The 21,161-nt window shown below is 34.9% G+C and overlaps 1 protein-coding gene across 2 annotated transcripts; it reads left to right on the plus strand.

Moving 5' to 3' along the window:
* Nucleotides 1–24: 24 nt before the first annotated feature.
* FBXO30 (F-box protein 30) lies at nucleotides 25–20,817 on the plus strand. 2 transcript variants are annotated; one of them, XM_039467885.2, is made up of 3 exons: nucleotides 25–214; nucleotides 8,272–10,327; nucleotides 14,087–20,817. In XM_039467885.2, the coding sequence occupies exons 2-3, from the start codon at nucleotides 8,288–8,290 to the stop codon at nucleotides 14,288–14,290; spliced, it is 2,244 nt and encodes a 747-aa protein (XP_039323819.1). In that variant the 5' UTR covers nucleotides 25–214; nucleotides 8,272–8,287; the 3' UTR covers nucleotides 14,291–20,817. The 2 variants fall into 2 exon arrangements, with proteins under 2 accessions (XP_039323819.1, XP_074253418.1); XM_074397317.1 differs by lacking the exon at nucleotides 25–214 and adding an exon at nucleotides 437–1,535.
* The last annotated feature ends 344 nt before the right edge of the window (nucleotides 20,818–21,161 follow it).

Consider the following 21,161-nt stretch of genomic DNA (forward strand, 5'->3'; position numbering starts at 1 on the left):
GCGCAGCGGGGCGGGGCGCGCGTGGAGGGTGGCTGCCTCTGGAGCAGGCCGGCAGGAGAGGAGAAAAGGCGGCGGCTCGACTCGGGGGTAGGGGCGGAGGAGGCAGTCCGGACGGCTGTGTGCGGCACGGAGCGTCGTCCAGACAGCGCGGAGCCAGCTGGGCACGGCGGCCAGGGCGGCTAGGGCCTGGGCCGCGGTTCGGCCGCGCCGGCCGGTGAGTGTCGGAAGGCCCGCAGGGGAGGCCGGCGGCGTCCGCGCTGCGGCGGGCATGGAGGCGGTGGCCGGGCAGTGTGAGGCCCGCGACCGGGACCGAGGCGCCGGCGCTGGCGGCCGTGGGGTCGGAGGGCCCGACCTGGAGCGGAGGAAAGGCGGCAGACCCCGGTCAGTTTGCGTCCCGGGGCGGCGGTCCGGGCGCGCTGCTGTCCGCGCGCGGCCGCCTGCCGGGCCAGCAGTGAGGTCAGCAAATGGCGACCCAAGCCCCGAGGGCACCGACCTCCGTGTCCCCCGCGTTTGTGTGTCTGTGTAAAGACCGAAGGAGTTAAACTTAGGGAACCCTTAAGCTTCTTGTTCCGTCTGGCTTTTAAAAACTTGGGTTCTTTGGGGACAAACGGGTTAAAGAGACCGGGGAAGCATCGTCCACAGTCTGCACGGGATGAGCAAAGTTGGTAACTTTTCCATTCATGGAAGTGAGAGGATCTTAGCCTTAGCCTCGGTTCCTATTAAAGGGAAACTTCCTTATTTTGCAGACCTGAGGTTGTGTTGTGTCCTGCGCCTTAGAAGTACTTTGCTTGGAAGGGGTTTATAGAGCGCGTGCTGGATTCAGAGTAATTTGACAGTCTGTTTTTAACGGGTGTGTTTGGGAGTATAGAAGCAAAACAGTGTGTGTTTACCATGGTTCTGACGTACTCCACTTACCTCTACCTTTCTCTTGTTTTGTTTTTTGAGCCCTGTCGTACGTCCCAGATAAAAGTTGCCTGGGAACGAATTGACCTTTTATTCCATGATTACTTCGTTGACTCTGATCCAAGATGGAGTTATTTATGGGCATTCTGATATCGGTGTAGGTTAATTTAAAACTCTTTTGATACAAAACCCCAAACTGTAAATTTTTATTTCTATTTGCTAAATTTCAGTACTGTTTGTTCCTTAGAGACCTATGTAAATTATATTAACAGGTCTTGCATTTGCTCATACCAAGGTTTTCTAAAACAGTCAAATTGTTGACATGGCAAAAGGAAAAGAGTAGCATAAAATAAACCTTTAGGATTTTTCAGAGGGTTAGATTTCAATATGCGGTTTCCGCTGAATCACTCTTCTTCATGCTTAGTCACTGTTTCTCATCACAGAAGTGTAATTGGGGATAACATTGTGTTTTCCTAACTTTTTTATTTGCCAGTTTGTTTTTACCTAGTACTTTAATGCCGTGACATAACTTTTTTGTTTTTTAATTCTGGAAATGGTGGAGTTTCGTGAATGCTGTAAAAGAACTGAAGTTTCCAATATAGGCAAACTTTAATGTATTCCAAGTGTACGAGGTATTTAATTTCAATCCAGTATTTCTCCTAGTCTAACATTGGGAGACTTCTTCTAAAAAGTGTCTTTAATATACCATTAAAAAGCAATATTATATAAGTAATGATAACGTGTATAGAGAGGTACTTTAAGGTCACCAAAATAGGCATTGGTTAATGTTTACTGTTTGATATAACATGTTTCTAAGATGAGAATATTTAATGGATAAGCCCTTTGCTATTTTGTGTGGTTTTGGATAAATTTTTTAATTGAGTTGCTAAGACTGCTTATTTGATAAAAGGAGTTAGTACATACTATGGAATGTCATTGTATTTATAAAATTTGTTGACATTAAACAATTCAAATGCTGTGTAAAATATAAATTCAAATTCAGTGTAATGAAATACATGAGATTGGCCTTAGACAAGTTGCTTCTGTATTTTAAGTAGCTAGATGTTAGATACAGACAGGTGTACCTCAGTTAAAACCCAGTATGTGAAAGTCTTTCATGAAAAAAAAAAAAACAAAACTTTTTTTAAAGTAATGTTATTACTAGGTAGTTCCTCATATGATTGCATTTAATAAATTACCTCATCAAAATAATTACTCCACATTTTAATGTATTTAAGTGTAGCTGTTGTGCAAATTGAAGTACCTCTGGTTTCTGAGACATGCTTATATCCTATTGGACACACTCATAATTGTAAACAATCTTAGTAGAGTTCTAGATTGTTTGCAGAGTACAGTAATTGCCTCAAGGTCACAAAGCTGAGACTTCTTGGAGGCCCATTTCCCAATGTCATGTTACCTGTTTTAATAAACAGTTCTGCCATTTGGGTGGATTACTTTTGTCTGAGTATCAACTCAAATAGATTCTAGTCCAAGTATTAAGTATTTATTAATACTATTTCAATTTCCCATGTAAGTTTATGATGATTTCATTTGCTTATTTAGTGGATAACATTGAAAGTAGTTAGACTTCACTTTCGAATAAGCTACTCATGACCATGACCCTATTTAGAAATGGAAGATACATGTTTTGATTATACTATATCTGGAACAATAAAACTTGAAAAAAATTTCTATATAATTAGGTCATCCATTTTATAAATAAAAAGAATGAAAGTTTAATAAAAGAATGTATATATTGTAGTCCATTTAGCCATTTGGAACTGAAAGCTAGTGCTTCTAGTTGGGAATTTAAGGATAATGTATTTTTGATCTTGTCTAACCACCACCCCCCTGCCCTGCCTCTTTTTAAACAGTAAGATAAGATGCCTGAGGTATAGATTTATTATGATAAAGCTGAGTGCATCTGATAAACAGATTAGTCAGCAGAGGTGCTATACAAAGATTGATACTTTACAAAGAATGAGATTTGCACTGCAAGAGTTTATAAGTTATTGCTAAATTTATAAATTGTTAAATTTAGTAATGTAATGTTCCATACACTTATACTGAGCATTATCAATGCAAATTATTCTTCAATTTTGAAATTTTATTTGTAGACTTGTAATAATGGTTAATTAATTGAACAAATCTGTCTATAGTTTTATATCAGACTTACATTGGAATAGTATGTAACCGTTATAAGTATATTTCATCTAATACCATATTACTTATAATATTAACCTGTAGGCTGTTAGCACTTCCTATTTTGAACTTCGTTTTCTCAGTCTCTACCCTATTCAGGTACCTTTGTGCAAACTTTAACCCCTGCCTTTCTTTTTAAACCCACTGCTTCTATATTCTTTTTTTTCCTGGTAATTGGACTTCACGGTTGATTAGGGAATTATAATATTTGATAAATATAAGGTAAATGTTTCCTCCTGATTCTTCTATTATTGTTATTTAAGATTTTAAAACAATGGAAGGTTGAAACTAACTTTCTTTGATTTGCTTTTTTGATAGATGATTTGTCTCACTCCATAGGTAGTGCCTGGAACATATTACTTATGTGCTCAACAAATGTTGAGAGTACCATTGACTTTTTCTGGCCAGTACAATGAAGTAATTTTGATTCAGTTTGATTGATGCCAGATCTGTAACGCTGTATTTTTATGTGGAATATATAATTTTCCATGAAATGAAGAATATCATTTGTTTTGGAATCCATTTCATTATTTTCGTGTATTATAATTCTTTGTGTATGTAATACAAATAATTCTCTAACTGAGGCACAATTTTGAATGTAGGGAACATAAGATGAACGAGACAGAGATGATTCTGACCGTCATGGAGCTTATAGTTTTCCAGTGGAAATAGATAGTAAACAGAATGATGATTTACTTAAAGTTTCACTAGTATTACCAAGGAAAAATGGAGTGTGTAATGAGTATACACAATATGGGATCCATACCTTGTCTTTGGGGTATGTGGAAAAGTAACACGCCGAGATATAGGGTTGAAGCAGCAGGGCATGTGAGGAGGGAAAAGAGGTAGAGGCAGACATTAGGAACAGCCCTGAGGCAGCAGGCTGTTTTGAATACATTAGATGACTCTTAGCAGATTTTAAAATCATGCTAATTTACAATTCTTTATATCTCCTTATCTCTTTATGTATTTTAATTAATTTGAAAAAATAAATAATTTTCTGAGGGCAATATATTTATGCCTTTAATGACAATGGGAAAAATGCCATGTCTTAAAACTGTTTTTATGGATTGCTTGTCAGCCACAGAGTATAAGTTGGCAAAGAACTTCTGTTAGAGAAAATTGAAAGCATTGAAAGCATTTCATGATTTACGAATATTTTCTGGTCCAGTGAAACTTTTCTAGTAATTTAAATTCACGTGTAAATTAATAGATGTTAGTTGTTTTCTACTGTGCCTGCTGTGTCACTGTTCAACGAATAAATAAGGAGTTGATGTTTTTAACCCCATTTTACAGGATTTATAAGCAACTGCAAATTTATAGGCATGTTTAATTTGATAGTAGTGGTCTTGCTTAGGAGGAGGATGAATCAAGGAGAGTTTTAAATTCTGAAGCTGAGGATTCTATTCCCAGAATACTCTTTTGGTATTGACTACTGTATTTTCTATTTTCTTAATATAGTTATCAGGAAAATGGAATTGATCTTGACTTCTCATTTGTATGGCTATTTTAAGAATTGTTAAATTTAGTAATGTAATGATGTTCCATACACTTATACTGAGCATTATCAATGTAAATTATTCTTCAAATAATTTAAAACATATATTCAAAGCAGAGTAAAATGCTATTATAATTAGAAGGGACCAAAAGACTTTCTTGACCACAGGAGTGATTAAATGTTGGGATAAAACTACAAGCAAAGTTGTGTAATCTCCATTCCTCACATAACATCTTAAGATTGGATCACCAGTTACAGAGTGCTGCCCTAATTTCTTAAACTTTTATAAGTAAACATAACTGCTATTGTCCATGGATGTTGATCCGACGTAGAGCTAGAACATAGAGTCCTAGTTCTGCCACTTACTAGGTAGATGACTTTGGGCAAATCACTTACTCTTTCTGAACCTCAGTTTCCTCCAGGTTGTTATAAAGATGTGTAAAGAAGGATAAAATAGTACATAATTACTGTTCTCTCTTCTTTATTCCTTCTAAGTCTGCTTCAGTAAATAATAAATACTATGAACTTGTTGCCTTTTTTAAACCTTATTCAAAGGGGATTGGGTAGTGTAAAATAGACTATTTGAAGCTTGATTACTTTCCTTCTATCTTTGAAAATTATTGCTGTTTTTGTCTTTAACTGAGACACTGTTTCAAGCAGTTGCTATTTTAAATGCTTTTGAATTAAGTGATGTTTTTAAGATGTGTTTTGCCTGTTGGTGTCATGTGATTGATGGTGTGTACAGTAACATGAAGTGTCCCTAAAAGTTCTGAGAGCACTGGTTACTTCGTTGAAACTGCTTGTATTTTTAGGTTTCTCCCTTAGTAATAGTCAAACTTGTAAACGTTATCATGTGACATCAGCTCAGTCTGGTTCTTGCAAAATAAGAAAGCTACAGCTGTTTTCACTATCTAATCACTCAGTAAGATTTGTTGTAATTCTTAATAAAATTTTTCTTTAAATGTCTGGTTTAACATACAAATGTTTGTCGTTAATCTTTTACTTCTATATGACTATTTTAGTATGTCTATTTTTATAGTTCTGTACTTATCTTAAAATTTATGAAGAGAAACATTTAAAGGTATTTAACTCATAATTTGTGACTTTTAACACCATTTTTAAAAATACAGTTTGGTGTTGAATGTGTACCTTGTCATTTCTTTGGCATTATTGAACACCATAATATCAGCTTGGAACTTTTCTACTGAACCAAGAAAAGCTCTATTGATGATGATTTAGGTACACTTTTGTTATTCTAGTTTGAGAAAACTTGTGCCTCAACTGAGAAAAAGATAATAACGGCCAGGTGCGGTGGCTCATGCCTGTAATCACAGCATTTTGGTAGGCCAAGGTGGGCAGATCATGAGGTCAGGAGATTGAGACCACCTCTGGCTAACACGGTGAAACCACCTCTCTACTAAAACTACAAAAAATTAGCTGTCCCTGTAATTTCAGCTACTCAGGAGACTTGACTGAGGCAGGAGAATCACTTGAACTCAGGAGACAGAGGTTGCAGTGAGCTGAGATCATGCCACTGCACTCTAGCCTGGGCGACAGAGCAAGACTCCATCTTAAAAAAAAAAAAAAAAAAAAAAAGATAATAGCAAATGATGAGTGAATAATTGGCTACTTGGAGCCAAGATAGGTTTTATGGAAAAATATATTAGAGACTTAACAATCTTTTATGCACTGAGGTGAAGAAAACAGGGTAAGAATCACCTTCCTGTCCAGAAAATTACTGCCTACTATAATGTAATTTAATTATGGAAAAGTTGAGCTGAGTTGCCGGTTCCATATACAAGTAGAAATATAAGTAATTCATTGTGGAGATCTAGAATTTGGAAGAAGAATCTGGGCAGGATGTATAGGTGGATTTTCAGCATAGGTGTGGTAATTGAAACTTTTTGAGAAGATGAAAGCATCTAGGGAGAATGTACAGAATAAGCAAAAAATGACATGAGCCCTGAAGAAATGCAATCTTTAAGTAATTATTATTAAGTAATAGTTAAGAAGACTAAGGGTAGGAGGAAGACTGGAGTGACATCATGAAAAGTAAGAAGATGTAATACTCCAAAAATAAAGGATTGGTCATCATCACAATATAATGGGCAAGGAAGATGGGGTCCGAAAAAATATGTCCTTCAGATTTAGTATTGCGGTTCTCAGTAGAGTGGTTTTAATAGGTGTAGTAAAAACAGAACCAGAATAGAGAGTTAATGGATATATAGGAGATTAGAAGATTTTTGGTGGTTTTTAGTTTTTCTTCAGAAAGCTTAACTGGATAAGAAAAAAAATGGTGGCAAAACGGAGTGGGGGACATTATGTTATTATTTCAATTATTGTTTTTTGAGATTGAGTCTCGCTCTGTCACCCAGGCTGGAATGCAGGAGTGCACAATCATGGCTTACTGCAGCCTCAGTCTCCTGGGCTCAATTGAGTCTCCTGCCTTAGCCTCCCAAATAGCTGGGACTACAAGCACATGTCACCATGCCTAATTTTTTAGCTTTTGTTTTGTAGAGACAGGGTCTCGCTATGTTGTCCAGGCTGATTTTGAACTCCTGGCCTCAAATGATTCTCCTATCTTGGCCTCTCAAAGTGCTGGGATTGCAGGTTTGAGCCACCATGACAATTATTATTTCAGTTTTTAAAGATTAAATAATCTTTTAAAGATTTTACTGATAATAGGAAACACTCCAATAAAGAAGTTGATTATACTGAAAACACATTGAATTAGCTCAATAATTATAATTAAGTCAATATATTATGCTTATACTTTTACTTTTGATATAAAACTTTTCTTTGTAAAAGTTACAATGCAAATTTTCAAGAAAGACCATTAGACATCTGTAATCTGTTCATGTTATTTTATAGAACTATTTCTCTGCTTCAAATTCTCAGTGAATTCCAGTTGTAAAAGTGTGAACTCTTTAATTGCTGTACCAAACACAGTGCCTGGTACATAATAGTTAAATAATAAATAGGCATTTAATGAATGAATGTGAACCTCAAAAATAAGTGATGTGCCCATGCCACAGAGCTTGAGCTAGAACTTTTATTTTCTGGATAAATTTTTTGTATGTTCTAATTAAGATTTGATTTGTTGCAGAATTTATTAAGGCATATATAGGAGGAGGGATCAATAGATGAAATCTTAAATGAATTCATTTAGAAGGAATAAAAAGAAAACTTCTAAAAGTTTTGATTAAGTATATTCATAAAATTCAGATTGTTCTCTTTTAGTAATGTAAGATCTCTGAAATGTGGTATACATCAAAATTAGTTGAGTTGAAATTAGAAAGGTAAAAGTGAAAACACTCTGAAATCTAAAAGTTAAAATACACATTAACTTGTTATTAACATTATATAATACACAGTATTAGAATTTATAGTAGTATAGTTTGAAACTTTTGCCGTTTTAGGCATATTGTTACAAAAATATTAGCCTTTATGACATTCTACAGTATTGAATTGTAACTTGATATAAATGCTTACATCCTTTCAAGACATTTATTATATATAAAATTAACTGGTTAAGTATGTTTATTTTATATACATCATCCTAAAATAAACCAAGATATTAGATACATTAGGGATTTACTTATTAAATAATTTTGAAAAATCAACCATTTTTTGGCTAACTCCTTATCTTTTTCCATTTCATTGACCAGAGCTGGACTGGCCATTATGGAGGAGGAGCTGCAGCATTCACATTGTGTGAATTGTGTCAGTAGACGGTGTATGACCAGACCAGAGCCTGGGATTTCCTGTGATTTGATTGGTTGTCCATTGGTTTGTGGTGCCGTTTTCCACTCTTGTAAAGCCGATGAGCATCGACTTTTATGTCCATTTGAACGAGTGCCTTGCTTAAATAGTGACTTTGGATGTCCATTTACCATGGCCCGAAATAAAGTTGCTGAACATCTAGAAATGTGTCCTGCAAGTGTGGTGTGCTGTACTATGGAATGGAACCGATGGCCAGTTAGTTATGCAGACCGAAAATCCTATGAAAATCTAAGCAGAGATGTTGATGAAGTGGCACAGTTAGATATGGCCTTGGCTCTTCAAGACCAAAGAATGCTCTTAGAATCTCTCAAAGTAGCCACCATGATGTCAAAAGCAACTGATAAAGTTTCCAAACCTAGAGAACAAATCTCAGTTAAATCAAGTGTCCCAGAAATACCACATACTAATGGTTTGGTGTCTGTTGATGAAGAATCTTATGGTGCACTCTATCAAGCTACTGTAGAAACAACCAGAAGTTTGGCTGCTGCTTTGGATATCCTGAATACTGCTACAAGAGACATTGGCATTTTAAATACAAGTGTCTGTGCTTCCCCAAATGAAATGGGTAAAGAGCAAAATGCAAGAGAAAGCTTACAGGATCAAAACTTGAAAGACCAAGATCATCTTTTTGAGGAGGAGATAGGAGCAGTAGGTGGAATTGACCACAATGACACAAGTCAGAATGCCCGGTCTGAACAAAATGGTTCAAGTGATTTATTATGTGACCTGAATAGAAGTTCTTGTGACACTTCTGCTCTTTGTAATGGCTTTCCTTTGAAAAATATATGTGCACAGGTCATAGACCAGAATCATAATTTACATGGTGATTCAAAACAAAGTAACTTAACAAATGGAGCCTGTGTGGCATCAGATGGCACTTCAAAACCTTCCAGCTCACTTGTGGTAGCAGCACAACTTAGGGAAGTAATACCACCCAGTGCTTTGCTTAATGGCACAGTTCAGCATATCCTTATACCCGATGATGAGGATGAAGGTGAATTGTGTTGGAGAAAAGTAGACTTAGGGGACTTGAAGAATATGGATGTCTTATCTTTCAGTTCTGCTCCTTCATTCAGTTTTCTTTCTAATTCATGTTGGTCTAAACCAAAGGAAGATAAAGCAGTAGATACATCAGATTTGGAAGTTGCAGAAGATCCCATGGGCCTCCAAGGAATAGATCTGATCACAGCAGCATTGCTATTTTGTCTAGGAGATTCTCCAGGAGGGAGGGGTATATCTGATAGCCGCGTGGTTGATGTTTATCACATTGACTTTGGGACTCAGACTTTTTCACTTCCATCTGCAATATTAGCTACAAATACAATGGTTGGGGAAATAGCTTCAGCTTCAGCTTGTGATCATGCCAATCCACAGCTTTCAAATCCAAGTCCATTTCAGACACTTGGGCTGGATTTAGTATTGGAATGTGTCGCTAGATACCAACCCAAGCAGCGTTCAATGTTTACCTTTGTGTGTGGACAGTTATTCAGAAGGAAAGAATTTTCCTCCCATTTTAAGAATGTGCATGGTGACATTCATGCTGGACTCAATGGCTGGATGGAACAGAGGTGCCCTTTAGCATACTATGGTTGTACCTATTCTCAGCGTAGATTTTGTCCATCAATACAAGGAGCGAAGATTATCCATGACCGCCATTTGAGGTCATTTGGAGTTCAGCCATGTGTATCTACAGTATTAGTAGAGCCTGCTAGAAACTGTGTATTGGGATTACATAGTGACCATCTAAGTAGCCTTCCTTTTGAGGTCCTGCAGCATATTGCAGGCTTTCTTGATGGCTTCAGTTTATGCCAGCTCTCATGTGTATCCAAGTTAATGAGGGATGTGTGCGGCAGCCTGCTTCAGTCTCGTGGCATGGTCATACTGCAGTGGGGGAAAAGGAAGTATCCAGAAGGAAATTCATCGTGGCAGATAAAAGAAAAGGTTAGTTTAATCTTTATCAACCTCTTATTTGACATAAAGAGGCCTTTAATAATGCTGCTGAATTAATACAATTAATATCTTGTTGAGAAATTCACCATTCCCTAAAACTTACTAAATCAATATGATGACAGACTTTGTTTTAATGGTAATTAATCATGAGCTAGGATAGTTAGAATTGTTTTCCATAATTATAGCTTTACTACTGATTTCCTAGAACTAGTTTATAATCTAATATGGCAGAGACCACTTACGTTTCTTGATGTTTCTATAGCAACTCTTCATTTGGGTTCTTGTTATCATCTTCTAATTTGGACTCCATCTAAAACATTTTCGCCATAAGATAATAGAGGAAGCAAAGAGAGGGTTTTCTCCCCTCTTGTAATAGTCTCTCCATTCTATGGCAATTTTGTTCCTAGGATTTGGTTGTTTCAGGTATAATCTAAATAGCAAGAGATGAGGAAAGTTATAACTACTACTATGGTCATATATCAAAGCGAGCAGAGAAGTATATGGAGAATAAGAAACATAAATGGATAAATGAGGAAATATGTTAGGCCAGTCTGAGAAGAGGAGGGCAGTAGAATTTGATATTGTGGGTGGGGTCTCTGGGTTTAGCAGAGTCCAAAGGAGTGATGTGTACTGCATGGGAAAACTTGAGCTAGAGATTTAGGCAGACCTAAGCAAATCCAAGCTATACCATTTTCCTTCTGTGATAGCCTACTTTTGCTCAGCTTCTATTTGGCACTACTCAGTAGGAACTGGAAGGTATTACAGATACCTTTGATTGAAGGTTGTTTTTATTTTTAAATTGTAGAACACTTATATGAAACTTTTACATTTTATAAAGTGGAAACAATTGTGATAAACTTTACATTTAGTTGCACAGCATTCAAACTCTGGTTACTTTATTCATAGCACCTTTAGGTTTTCTTTCATCCATTGCACTAATTTTTCAGAATTCTACATCTACTTGGTTTTCCTGAGGCTTTGACCAATAAATGATCTCACAAATTGTTTTATGATTTTTTTTTCCAAAAGGAAATTTCTGATGGCAGAAAGTTTCTACTGCTTGTGTTTGTATTTTTCATATGATTTTATATCTAACTTTTCTTCCCTTTGGGTTGGAACAGTCTTAGTATGGCCTCTTTTTATCTTTGCCTACTATTATTGACATATGGAGTGAAATTTTTTTGGCGGTAGGGATTCTATAATCATTCCTACAGAAAATCTCACCTGTTCTTCAAATGTAACTCACCATCATATGTACAGATTACTCACACATATGTATCCTGGACATTTGCTTCACTGAACTCCCAAGCAGTATATACAAGCATCTACTGGACATTTCTACTTGAATACCCTACAGCTTCCTCAAACTCAACAAATCCAACCTACTCCACTCTTCGCCCTTTTAGTATGAGAAAGTGGCACCATCATCACCAAGTTTTCTAAACCAGGAACTTAGAAGTTAAGTTGACTGCTTTTTCTCCTCCCTTTATTTTTTTTCAGGTAACCATGAAGTCCTGTTTCTTTTTCTTTTTTTAATACCTCTCAGGTTTGCTTCTCTGTTTTCACTGCCATTTCCCAAGTTCAGTCCCAACTTTAGTTGTCTCCTGGACTACAACAGCAGCTTCCTCCTAACTGGATTCCTACTTCCAGTTGGGCCCCTCTCCAATATATTCCCTACACAAGAGCTAATGTGATGTGTATTTTCTTAAATATAATTCTTGCACTGTCACCACAGTGCTTAAAAACTTCTTTAATTTTTGTTCATCGCCCTTGGATAGAGCCCAGCTCCTTAATAAAACATATTAAGACTTTTCATAATCTCATCTTTATCTTTTCACTTTCCTCCTTTCATTTTATACTGTAACCACATTGATTTACTTACAGTTCCCAGATGTTTTTTCTTACATTAAGTCCTTCAAATATGCTGTCCCTAATTCTCACACTTCAGCACCTGGAATATGCTACTCAGTGTGCATTAGTATTTTACTTATATTAACTTATATAATCCACTGTCCCCATTTTACAGACAAAGAAACAGAGGTTAAGTAATCTGGCCAGCTAATTGACTTAGGAAACCGGTTTCTTGATGTTGTGATCTTCATCTTCTTGCTATGCCCTGCTTACTCTCAGGCTCTACTTCCTGATGACAGTTTCTTGGGACTCCCACCCTGAAGCCTTCTGAGAGTTGCACTGCTCTGTATTCCTGTGGTGCTCCATTATATACCTCTGCTAAAGCACTCACTGTGCTGTTTTGAAATTGATTGATGAATTGTCAGTTTCAGTCTCTAGACTGCAAATTCCTTGAGAAGTGGGATTCTTGGGAAACCAAAATACTACTGCCTTGCATAGTACCTACTATGTCATAGGCACTAAGTAAATACTTGATGCATACTTGAATGAAAGATGGATCCATTACTAAGAAACCTTGTCATAAGCAGGTGGAAGTTATATATTTTCTTTCGCCTGCTTTTCCTGAGTTTGTTTCACCAGACTCTCAGTTGTATGGAAGTAGAGAGGCTGCCTGTCATCATTGAATCTTTCAGCTATTTCATCTGCCAAAGCTTAAAGAAAACTCCTAATTCCTTTTGTAGCTTTATAAACATGGGGAATGGTAAAGGAGGCTAATGACATCTATACTATCACTAGACCTTCACTGACTCCTGGGAAATTACTCCATAAAGGTTAATTGATCATAACCCTAAGGTGTATAGGGACTACTTGTGCAGAACAATGGGGATTTTCTATAGCTAGTTGAAAAATAATTGTGTTTCCACAAAATTCAAAGACATTTAGCCACCCCAAGAAGACTACCATGCTTTCCAGAGAAGTAATAAATGCTGAGGGTTTTTCTCAAATCTGCCACTTTCTAAAGCAGGGATGTCCAATTGGTTGGCTTTTGCTGGGCCACAATGGTAGAAGAATTGTCCTGGGCCACACATAAAATAATGATAGCTGAAGAGCTAAAAAAAAAAAAAAAAAAAATTATTAAAAAAATCTCACAATGTTTTGGCGGTGTTTCATGGCCTGGAGCTGTTGAGTAGACAAAAGGGCTACTTCAGCCTATATTTTTACCTACAGACATGAATAGGGATGGCAGGTGAGTATTTTGCCTAGAAGCATGTTTTACAATGATAGGGACTAAAATAGGATCCATTTTACAAATATTATTTTTATATAAATTTTCAGAGCCATTTTGAATAAATTGAAGTACCTATGTTCTTGAATATTACTATGTATCTTTAGTACTTGTGAACAGCAGAAAAATAAGCTTACCTTGGCACACAGTGTTCTAGGGTATTTTTAGTACATATAGTGTAAATAGGAATGGGAAAGAAAAACAGTAACACTTGCATTGTCAGTATCTCCAGAGTTCTAGATAACCAGTTGGAGAGTATGAAAGAATAGTGTGCAGTATATATACTTTAGGAAATAGCTCTGAATTTGTGCAGTTTTGATGTTATAAAAATCATTTAGCAAGCCAGATTGGTGTGATTTTTTAATAGAGTTTTGGTGTTTTGTTACAGTTTTTAAGTTTATTGAAGTCACAATGTCATAGAAGTGATTTATCTTGTAATTTTTTGACAGACATATTTGCATTCAAAAGGATTTATCAATTTTTATTTTATAGTTATTTGAAATTTTATATTGGATGCTTCTATAGCAGTAGAAATGTATGCAGTAGGAGCAAAAAGTGTTTCTTAATTCTCTAAAAATTGACTTGTTTAAATCTAAAGTAGAATTTTCTTGTAGGTGTGGCGATTTAGTACTGCATTTTGTTCTGTTAATGAATGGAAATTTGCTGACATCCTAAGCATGGCTGACCACTTGAAGAAATGCAGTTATAATGTTGTCGAGAAACGGGAGGAAGCAATCCCATTGCCATGTATGTGTGTGACACGAGAACTCACTAAAGAAGGACGTTCACTACGCTCAGTTTTAAAACCTGTACTTTAAGGGTTGTAATTTTACTTGCACATATGTGCAAGCCTCTGGTATAATTTCTTTGTAATATGTGAAACCTTATTAATGTATTAAATATTACAACTAGCTAAATTTATTGTCACTATGTATATAATGTTTTGAAGTAACATCTATTTTTATAAAGTACTGTTTAGTTGGAAAAAGTTGCCTTAATGTTTGAAATGTGTGAAATTTTGGAACTTGCTGGACAGGGTGATTTAATTTTTAGCTACATAATTTTAAGAATTAGTATTTTCAATGGTGTGCATATTTTGGTTCTTACATTTTTGCATCTTAAACTAACAAAATCCTGACCAAGTTATTCCTTGTGTTCTGTGTGTGGCAACCCATGCAGTCAGAAAGCAAAACTTTGATTCAGACTTTTTACAGCACAGTTTTTTCATATAAAAACATTCTCAATTTCTTAAGCACTGCCATAAGATCATTATAATGTTTTTGTTTTTTTAGTGCTTCCCTTATACAGTTGTTAATGCACAAATGATCTCTCATATGTACTTACATATGTAAAATCATAACTAAAGTTTGGTAATGCAGTTTATCGTGTTTAAAAAATAATCCACAAAGATGTTTTCATCTCATGTACTTAGAGCTCAACACACAGAGTGACCATGTGCAGCTTTCTTTTTTGTTAGATGCCACATCCAAAGACTCAGCGCAGTGTGTTACATGACAGGTCAAAGCAAAAACAAGCAAACAAAAAGCAAGCCTGTGAATTTACTTTAATCTGAAACTGTTCATGATATTGCATATTTGCTAGGTATTTAATGTTTTAAAAGAAAATATACCTCATTTTAAGTTTGAATTGAGCATATTGTATAAATTTTAAATGTTCAGAATGCAAAAGGGCTTAACTTAAATTTTTGCCTTTTATGTTTATAAACATTACAACTATGTTGTTTTAAGACCTTAGAAACATGAAATTTGTTAATCTTTGTAAAATGACAATCATGTAGAAACCTGTCTTGGTTGACAATCTCTTTGAAAGATTTCCAAGTTAATTTCCCATAGGCTTCACCATCAAGAGAGTAAGAATTGCATATTTGCCTAATAATCAAGGTATAATGGAAAAATACCCCTATTTTTGAAATAGTTTATTATAGTTTTCAAATTGATTTATACCATTATTAACTTGATGTGGTCTGTTTAAAAAAATGAATATATCAGTAGCAAAGGTGGGGATATATACTTAAATAATTTGTCTTAAGTAAATTCTAGCATTTGGTATTCTGAAATGGCGACAGACTTACTTGTTAAAATTGTGAAAACTCTGTTGTGTCCTGTCCTCCTACATTTGTCCCTGAGAGTGCTCTATGATTACTAGCTTCTTGATACCCATATATGGCAATCAGGCAGAGGCGTTCCTTGGGCATTACAGAGTTCTGAAGCTTAAGATTTTTTTGGTTGGATCAAGTCCTTAGTACAGTTGAAAAATATAGCATTAAAGACTATTGTCTTGCCTCACCTGTCATTTTAAATAGTAGAATATTTATTTCTCAGTGCTTACAATTTCTTTTTCAACTGTGAGATTGAATAGTCTATTTCTGTGGGAAAAAAACAGAAAAAAGATAATAAATACTATAAAATATAACCCTGCCTTTTAAAGTTTTGCTGAAGAATGTGTGGTTAGGATAGCACAAGCATTTTCTGTTTTGTAGTTACGCTTTTTAAAATTCATTGTTTTTAAATTTAGAATTCTTATTTCCACACTGGATTATGAGATATTTAACAATTTTTTCACCTTATATTTCTTTTACACATTTTGCTGTTCTTTTTTGTTGTTATGCCACCATACCATTTTGTTAAAATGTTTTCTTTGTGAAACATTTGTTCAAGTTCTAATAAAATTAATATTTTTCCCTTTACATGGCTCAATAACTTAAAAACTTTCATTTAAATAAAATTTTAATACTTGTTTGACAAATTCCAACACAATCATATTGTTTCTGTAATGTGGATTTTCTGCATGTTGTAGTAGTTGTTGATTATCATCATTGCTCACCCATGTTTTACTAGTGAACCTTAATTTTTTTAAAAGATGAGAAGCCCATTCATTAGCTTTCTCTGATCCTTCAGTGTGTCAAAAGTAATACCACCTAGGTGCACTGAAAGGTGGAAGAGTTTGTAGCATGGTTGTATCTCTAAAAATTGTAATGGAAACCATCTGTTGAGCCTCTTAAGCATGAAAAGGTTTGTAAGTTGCCCTAATAGATTGTACCTTGAGAACTCCTTGTTGATTCCTAGTCTTTACTAAACAGCAAGGTAAAAGGCAAACATCGGGATGGAAGGAAATACTTGAATACACTTTTATCCTCTGCCTCCTTCCCCAATCCTGCCTGTTAGCTTAATCTTTCTCCCTCTCTGTCTCCCTCTCCCTTTCCTTTCTTCTCCCTCTCTCACTCTTTTTCACTAGATTTTGAGACTCACAGATCACTTATAGTAGTGATTCCTGAAGTTGTCCTTGAACCAGCAGGAACAGCAACACCTGGGAATTTGTTAGAAATGCAGATTATTAGGCTTCTCTCCAGACTTAGTGAATCAGAAACTCTGGGGTGGGACTCAGCATTCTCTTTTAACAAGATCTCCAGGCGATTCTAATGCACAGTCAAGTATTAAAACAGCGGGAAGCCTAGGTCATGCCAGCTACCCTCTGGTGTATTACTGGAGTGGATATATGTATGTATGTGTGTGTGTGTAATATATGTGCAATCCAAAATTAAGAGTAATGGTAATATGTTAATGGTTAAACTATATATGTTGTCTCAATTTTACAGCCATATGGCAAAATACACTGGGTACTGTAGTTGTTGGACTTGTATTCTTTAAATTAGTATTCACTAGTATTAAAAAGTTTACCAGTATTTTACCAGTGTTTCTTCTGTTCAAGGTAAATTGCAGTGCAAATTTTAGTTCATTAGCAGTAACATTTAGCCTAGTCATCTCATTCTCTTGTTTAGTGGTTGCAGAGTTATGAACATATTCAAATTTTAGGATAATCAAAGAGTAGAAGTAGACAAATATTGGATTAAATCCTACAAAAATGTTTTTAGGGATTTTTTCAACCCATTAAGTAGGATGTTTAATTAAAGATTGGATCTGTTGTTTATCGGTAGTATAGAATCTTTTTTGATCTTTAATCCTGTGCTGCCTATCTCATCAGTGTTGTGCTATTAATATCTGTCCTTTAACATTGGATGTTGGGATCTTAGTAATCTTGAAGATAGTAGGATTTTCAGCAAAACTTCCATATCCTTTGAAGATATGGTAGTTTATATTATTGTATTGATAATGGTTTTACCTGTGGAGATCTGACTAGTTTTAGGTGTTTGGAAGCAAAACAGATTTCTTCCATGTTTTGCATCCCAACCTAAAAAGACGTGAAGTTTGTTTATTTTAAATTTTCCTAAGGAAAAAGTATTCAAATATTTTTAAATGTGTTTGTTTCATGCATGGCATGCCACATTGAAAGTGATGTGATTGGAGTTTACAGAGTTGATTGTTTAGAAGTGCAGTAGAAAGGAAGCAAGTGGCCCTAATTCTCTGAACACAAAGACTTGATGGAAAGAATTTTTCTAGTAGGTGTTTGGTTATCTAAATGTTATTGTAAGTAGTCTTACTTAAGGTGCTTATAAGACCTAGGAAGCAGAGAATATTAGTTATACCTTTGTCAACTCATCAGTGACTTGTTTCATGGTGTTTAAGATAATTTAATAATAGGGTTTGACAAGATTTATCTGATTTCCAAAAAAGCAAAGTTTGAATTCAGGAAAGATCAACTGTAATGAAGTCCTTTCTAAATAAGGGAAGAGGAAAGAAAGATGGTTTGCTTTTGAAGTCATCTTTTACATAATTATTTCCTTTTATTTAAAAGATTAAAATGAGGTCAAGAGACGAAACCTTTCAAATTTCAATTTTTATGGATTAGAAAACAGATACTTAAGTTTAGGCAGTGACTAGTGTACTGGGATATTTGAGAGAACTATGTCCTTACATGGATCACTTTTTTACTTTACGAATACAGGAAGGAAAGGGATGTTTAGTGTAAGGAAATTTGGAAAATATTACCTAGAATGTTGGATTTCTACTACTTTGGAAAGCATTTGGGAGCAATACCAAAAGGAAACAAACTAATTAAGTGTGTGGTATGTTGCTCTGAAAGTCTTTACAAAACTAGGGCCTCTTGCTGAATTTTACAAGTAGGTTATTGCATCTGTGATTGAACTTTTTTCATAAATGGCTTATACATATATTTATTTGACATATATAATCTTCATAATTGGCCAATACACCTTGAAACATATTAATGGCAGTACATCTTGAGGTGCTTTGTTACCTTAACACATTTCAAAACTGAAATTTTGTATTCAGATTGTTTTATATTTCAATGTATTATGTAAAGAGGGATGTTTCATTAATAAACTACAAAGAAATGGGTTAATAGGAAGATTCATGTACATGCTCTATAGAAATATAGTAAAAATTCATTTGATGTAAATTCCTTTTTTAAAAATAATTCTCAGTCTTTTTGATATACTGGACTGAAGCTTCTGTCCTTTACTATGAAGAAAACATTTCTGAAGCGAACTGACAAGGCAAATACTGGGTAAAAATTAAGCATCTACAAATTTATTAACCCATTTGCATGCAATTATTAGGAAATGATTTTTTAATACGTAGCTAGTTCTTGTGGTGGTTAATAGTTCATGTGTTTGAAAGTAATAAAAGTATTTGTGTTGAACTCTTAATCAGGTCAATTGCTCTGAACAAATGCAGATTCATCTGATTTAATTTCTACCTTTTCTATATAAATTTTTAGAAATTTTGGTTCTCAGATGTGAGTTAAATAGGTTGATATATTTGTTTATTTGACAGAGGAACTGACTACAGTTAGCTTTCTAGTACCCCTTCCAGTCAAACAGTAACATCATTATATTAATATTCAGTAGTTATAAATTTTAATGATATAAGAACAGTAACAATTTTTTAATAAATCAAAAGACTGAAGTTGAAAAAAAGGGGTCGGGCCCTCTGCTGTTATAGAATTTTTTTTTCCTGTTAAAATCCTCTTCCATATTGTCATTATTGCTTCTTTATCCCATGACTTCAGTTTTCTGGTGAGGTAACCCTGAATGTAGTCATTTTGGTCAGTAGTTTTAGATTTAAGTAAGTGATCACACTTGTTTTAAAGTCTCTTTCAGCTCACCCATGAAAAAACAATTTTTTTTTCATTTTTTTCTTCAAATATTGTCAAGTATTACTGAATCCGTATCAGCATTCAGGTTTAACCATGCAATTTGATTGAAAGAAATCAAACCATGGAAGTAATGATGGGCACTGTATCTGCTCAAGAGTAAAATTAGCCAATGAGTAATTATGTCAACTGGATCTCTTTAATCAGTTGTAACCTTTTTAAAGAAAAAAATCTGTATTTCTAATAAAACATAGAGCAGTATTGACTCCTTAAACATTCCAATAGCTTTGTCATGACAACTGTGACATATGATGTAAGTTGCTCTGAATGGCTAATAATTCAGTGGACATGAATTCTAAAGATTTTTATTTGCACTTAAAATGTTAAAGTAGTATTGTTCATTTGATCAATATTTCAATACCAGTCTGTATTGGAAACTTTAACTGCATTCTGAAAGGTCATTGTACGGATTCACTTACCTCAGATGTAATTTGGCTTCCAATTTAGCTTTTCTCATGATTTACATAAATAGTTGTTACTATCTTAAATGCAGAAAGATGGTATTCTTTGGGGAGACAAAAAACCTAAGTGAATGAAGCTAGACACAAAAGGGCTACACACTATATGATTTCATTTATATGAAATACTCAGAATAGGAAAATTCATAGAGACAAATCAGATTCATGGTTGCTGGGGGAGGGGAAGTGAGTGCTTCATGGGTATGGGGTTTTCTTTTGGATTGATGAAAATATTGTAGAACAAGATAGTGGGGATAGTTGTTCAATATTGTGAATGTGCCAAAATGCCACTGAATTGTATACTTCAAAATGGAGTATTTGACGTGTATTTTATTACAATTGAAAAGAATTTGATATTTGCAGTCATTGCCAAAGCCAAAAACTAGTATTCTCAATGTTTGTGAAATGCCCAAACTATGGTTTGTAATTGATTTATAGCATTAGTAACATGACAAGTCTATTCAGTTTAAAGTTCTGGTAAAATTTGTGAATCCCATCATATAAGTACTCCTGACAGCAGCAGAAATAAAGCTGTAATTCATCAAAATTTCCTTATATTTAATACTTATGTGACTAATTGAGTTTTGTGTCAATGTTTATTTTTTATCTTTTGAAATTTATGATTCCTTGTGGCACATCTCAATCACACTTTTTAAAGATATGTTTTTAAAATCATGCTTTGAAAAAAATTTGTATAATTTTCAAGGTTATTTTTTATAGTTTTATACTTTGTTTCTTTTGAAGAACAAATCCAACTATGTATTAGATAAGACTAAATAAATTGTACTGATGTATACATTTGTATGCTTTGATATTGTCTTGTGGGAAAACTTTCCGAATCTTAAGATTGGTAGGAACTCTAATGACCATTTAGTTTCTCATTTTATTATTTGGAGAAATGGAAGCTGAGGTTGTCAGTGTGTCATTCATTCAACAAACATTTATTGAACACTCATGTCAGATAATGTGTAGGCTTGATTCTGGAAGATTATTTCATGCATGAAACTTTCACAGGTAATTTCCTTTTTTCTTTTTTTTTTTCTTTCATCATCTAGTTATTATGCCAGACACATGGACAAACGAACAAGTTTCAGAGGAGGGGCGGCTTTAGGCATAGAATCACTTTAAGTTGTTCTTC

Source organism: Saimiri boliviensis, chromosome 4 (assembly GCF_048565385.1).
Source record: "Saimiri boliviensis isolate mSaiBol1 chromosome 4, mSaiBol1.pri, whole genome shotgun sequence".
NCBI lineage: Eukaryota > Metazoa > Chordata > Mammalia > Primates > Cebidae > Saimiri > Saimiri boliviensis.